Source organism: Lactuca sativa, chromosome 3, assembly GCF_002870075.4.
Source record: "Lactuca sativa cultivar Salinas chromosome 3, Lsat_Salinas_v11, whole genome shotgun sequence".
NCBI classification, from domain to species: domain Eukaryota; kingdom Viridiplantae; phylum Streptophyta; class Magnoliopsida; order Asterales; family Asteraceae; genus Lactuca; species Lactuca sativa.
In genome coordinates, this window is record NC_056625.2 from 57,377,554 (window position 1) to 57,382,371 (window position 4,818).

General features: G+C 38.0%; 1 protein-coding gene across 1 annotated transcript; it reads right to left on the reverse strand.

The window, feature by feature from the left end:
• Nucleotides 1-690: 690 nt before the first annotated feature.
• LOC111890107 (G-type lectin S-receptor-like serine/threonine-protein kinase At2g19130) lies at nucleotides 691-4,595 on the reverse strand. Its single transcript, XM_023886257.3, has 2 exons — nucleotides 2,066-4,595; nucleotides 691-981 (listed from the first exon to the last, which is right to left on the reverse strand). Exons 1-2 carry the CDS (start codon nucleotides 4,503-4,505, stop codon nucleotides 935-937), a joined length of 2,487 nt encoding a protein of 828 aa, XP_023742025.2. The 5' UTR covers nucleotides 4,506-4,595; the 3' UTR covers nucleotides 691-934.
• Between the last annotated feature and the right edge of the window lie 223 nt (nucleotides 4,596-4,818).

Genomic DNA, 4,818 nt, shown 5'->3' on the forward strand with positions numbered 1-4,818 from the left:
AAACCTCCTCACGGGTTTCACTTTCTTTCTGCCTCTCATCTTCTTCGTCTCACAATTTCTTCTTCGTCTCAGAATTCTTTCTCCATAGACATTCTCATCCATACGCTCACCGTTAAGTTAACCTCTTCCAATTACCTCCTCAGGCGAAATCAAATTACCTTACTTCTTCTTCATCAGAAGTGGATGAGTCATGTCGCGCGATGGTTCTTCTACCGTCCCGAAATCCACAACTCTAATCGACGGCAAAGAAACTCCCAACCCAGCCCATGCTGCTTGGGTCGAACTTGATCAGAAGGTTCTTTGAATTCTTCAATCCTCTCTATCCGAAGAGTCCATGTAGGAAGTCAGCACACTCACGCTACACAATTGTTAATGAGTTAGGTTCAAGATTTACAGAAACCCCAGCACAGCACACCATATCTGAAGAAGGTAGAATAGCCTAACTGAAGGGTGAAGAAACACCAATCTGATCCGAAAGAAACAAGATACAACTGCGGAAAATTCAGATAGATAAAGATTTGATACAAAACAATACTATCCAGACAGTAGAGGAGTATATTTTCAAGAATCTGAAGCGTCAGAAACAGTGAAATACAAATCGAGCAAACAACAGTGGTTTGTTCAAGATCTACTCTAACCAGAAGCAGCTAGTTCTGAGAAACTCGAATAAAAAACGCTGATGAAAAAACATAGATCTGTCACACAGGTAAACGTGGTTGCTCTGATACCAAAAAAAAATCACATCTAGACCAAGATACTTAAACTTCCACTTATTCTTAGCATATATTAAGAACACAAAAAATGAAATACATCTTACACGAAAACTCACTACAAAGATCTCTAGAGCATACCAAACAAATCACGCAACGTAATGTTATTCAATGAGAAACATATATAGAACATAGTTACAACTCATTTAGACAGCTTCAGTCCTTCACGAATCTCCTTGCTGCTTCCCACTTTCAACTTTCAACAACTGATCTGCAGTTCATGCTCAGAATTAATTTATTATATAGTAACTGCACTAAAAAAACCAAATTAATTTATAACAAATGTTCCAAATGTCTTCAATATTTTTTCAAGATTAGTTTGATTAAGAATAAAATCTATACTTTCAACAATTACACATAAAACCTAAAAGACTTTCATCCAATAGATGTTCATGATTTCCATAAGAAATGGTGCAAAAGTTATTGTGCTACACATCACACGATGTACAAGTTCCTAAATTCGAATTATCCCCATGCCCTATACGGCAGTTCATGTTACCCATAAAAGAATTGTCTGTCATGATGTTTACCGGTTACTCGAACAACCTAAAAAGTAAAAACACATTGTAGAATGCAAATTTTTGTTGGGCTGGTATGGGGAATATCTAAATAACAGTCTAGAACTATAATAAAATACAAGATATCAAAGTTGAGTGGTTAAACCTCTAGAGAAAAAAAAATTGTGGTGCCTAGAGATAGAACGATTGTGAAACTTGGTTACTACGTTGTAACATTATTCCTTGAAATAACTCAAAATATTAATGAGGAAAAAAAATGGCACAAACAAGTAAGAAAAGATCGGTAATAATAAACATTACTTAGAAACCTCCAGAGATCCGATGTCAACCGACAATCATATTCACATAGAACTTTTAGCAGGAAAGGATCCGAGCACATAGAATACCATGTTTTGGCTATCAAACAAACATTAACTTTATAAACATGACCGATTGAGTTGTTAGAATAATTGTGTGCAATGAAATGCAGCTTTTATTCTAGAGTGATCCGCTTCCTCAGCCATTATTTTGTATGTGCATAGCAAACCAGACCCTAGTTCACATAAAGAAGGCAAAAGAGAACTAGTGCTAAAAGAACAAGCAGTTTTGAACAATTGTAAATATATAAACACCAAGAAATCATCATTCTTGAAACATATTTCTCCAGAATTCATTTTTCAGAGTGTAACATATTTTTACAAGATCTTTCATCTATTTGCAACAAAAAGTCAATGAGTAATTTATTTTTATCACGATACAATGTCTAATGTGAACATAACAGAGAAGATAGAGAATTACCTTTAAGATGATGAACTCTTCGATTGGGTTCACCACCCGTAGAATTGCTCTGTGCTAATGAACACTCTTTTGAGGGTGAATCAGTGAAGAAAACAACATCCCCCGTGTTCTCAACAAATAAATTCACAATTTGGGGGATTGGAGGCATGCTCACGTCTGAGACCCCTTCAAGAATCCGTTCCACCAGACTCATGGCAGGCCTACTCTCTGCCTCATCTTGGATACACCAACATGCAACTTTGCAAATTTTTGTCACTTGTTCAACACAAGCTTCCCTGTTCAACCTACTGTCTAGCAGGCTAAGGATATCACCTCCCTTCATAAGAACACTTGAAACCAAACCTGGGTAGAATGTATTGCTTGAATATTCACAATGCATGACATTTCGCTTTCCATGGACTAACTCAAAAAGCATCATTCCATAGCTATAAACATCTGCTTTAGCTGTGACAGGCACCCCTGATATCCATTCTGGCGCTAGATACCCCATTGACCCCCTTGTAGTTGTTAACACCCTACTAAAGTCCCTACCAACAAGCTTTGCCAGCCCAAAATCAGCAATTTTTGGATGGAAATTAGCATCTACAAGAATGTTATCTGGCTTTATGTCACAGTGAATGATGCAGTCTCTGCACTTGTCATGAAGATAAACCAACCCTCTTGCAGTTCCAAGTGCAATCTGATACCTCCTTTCCCAGTTTAAAACTTGTTTTCCACGGAAAAGATGGGTATCTAGTGAACCATTTGCCATGTAATCATAAACCAACAACTTATTTTTACCTTCAGCACAAAACCCACGAAGACGTACAAGATTAACGTGTTGGATAGTACCGATTGTGCTGACTTCACTCCTGAACTGCTTCTCTCCTTGGCTGATGCTTTCAAGCTTTTTCACTGCCACAATCGACGAATCATGCAGTACCCCTTTGAAAACGGAACCAAAACCACCTTCTCCCAATTTGTCCGAGAAATTTTTGGTGGCTATTTGCAAATCTTTGTAGACAAACGCCACCAGCAAACCCTCCATTGTCGTCTTTCCCACCGATAATGATACCCTCTTTTTTCTATAGATTAAAACCAAAACTACAACCAAGAAAAGAACCACACCTCCCACCACCCCAACAACAACAATCAGATTATTACTCTTCTTAGGACGAGGAAGATCCTTAGAAGCAACTTTAATGTAGATTGTATTCCCACTACCATCGTCTTCTGAGAGGTTCAACAGATTTCCATCCCAAACTAAACATTGAGCAGCGACAAAAGAGTAAGCATTACACAAGCAATCATTCAAACAGGTGGTACGACATTCTCCAGCACTCCCAACTGCTACAGAGTTATTTGGAGGCAGATTCTTGACTCTAATCTTGAGAAAATCTTGCTTTTCCATGTTTCTCCCACACTGCAAATCGGTTTTTCTCACACATCCACTGGAGAAATCACTCTGATTCCAATCACTCTCTGATCTAGGATTGAAGCCAGTCAAGCAATTACAAAAAGGTGATCCAGACTGCCTGCAAATCCCAAAAGACCCACATAATGCGTAGACCTCACACTGCGTTTTAGGTTCAAACCAAATTAAATTCAACTCTTTATTATTTTCCGACCATGCTAATTGCTGAATTGTACCAGAAACATCTAATATAAATAAAGATATAATGGAAGGATCATACACAGAATAAATGAAGTAACTCTCGTTAACATTTTCATGGTAGCTGTATATGTAATTGTAATCCAACCTTGTTTCCGGTACTAAATAAAATGCTTTCCCATCCCAAGCCCCACTTGTCCAGTATTGTTGGGAGCCATTCCACTTGAATACGTACTCTTTACCTGACGGATGAAGTTCAGCTGAGAAGAGTCCTACAGCAGGATCTTCCTTGCTTCTCCATGATGTAAGACGCTGGCTCTTTTTAGTTCTTTTATCATAACCAAGTTTAGCACCAGGCAACCAAGTATGAGTTGGATGGTCAAAACTTTGCCAAACTGCAGGTTCAACTGAATTTGAAGTACCTTCTCTCAAAACTAAGTTACCATCATCAAGAATAACAGCTATTGCAGACTTCAAAGTGGTGGTGGTGGAGACATTTGTGGACCAAATCTGGGACTTGGACTCATTCAAGAGCACCAAATTACCATCAATGATTTTTAGTTCTGAACGGAATCTATCAGAGACGGGTGTTTCTCTGTTTGCCACCCAAACTATGGAAAGAGGATTGGACTTGATCTTCTTATACCAAATGCCTATGTAATAGTTGGCAGAGTTACCTGGTTTGAAGAAACCCAGCTCAAATTGTTCACCTTCAGATATTATTGTGTAGTCTCCAGACAGAGGCTGGTTCACAGAAATGGTGGTGGCTCCAGATGAGATTGTTATGGTCAAAGAGAAACACAGGAGCACCAGAAACCTTCCGAAACTCTGAGTTTGTGTGAAGCTCATGACTTGTACAAGATTTGGACAAAGAGATAGATAAAGATAGAAAATTAAAAGAGATGACAAGTATTATAAAATATGCAGAAACATATCACCAGCATTAGGTTTTATACTACTCACATTTGAGCCCTGAGGTGAAGTTATTAGCTAGAGTACAAATACCAGCGGCTGTTAGTCAACCCAATTTCTACTCTAACCTGTAAAAGTTTGTTAAATCATAATCATACACATCGGTCAATATAAATTCAGGTACTAGTCAGTCTTGTCATCATAATTAAAGAGTTTTGACACAGTACATACATTGAATGACATATTATTA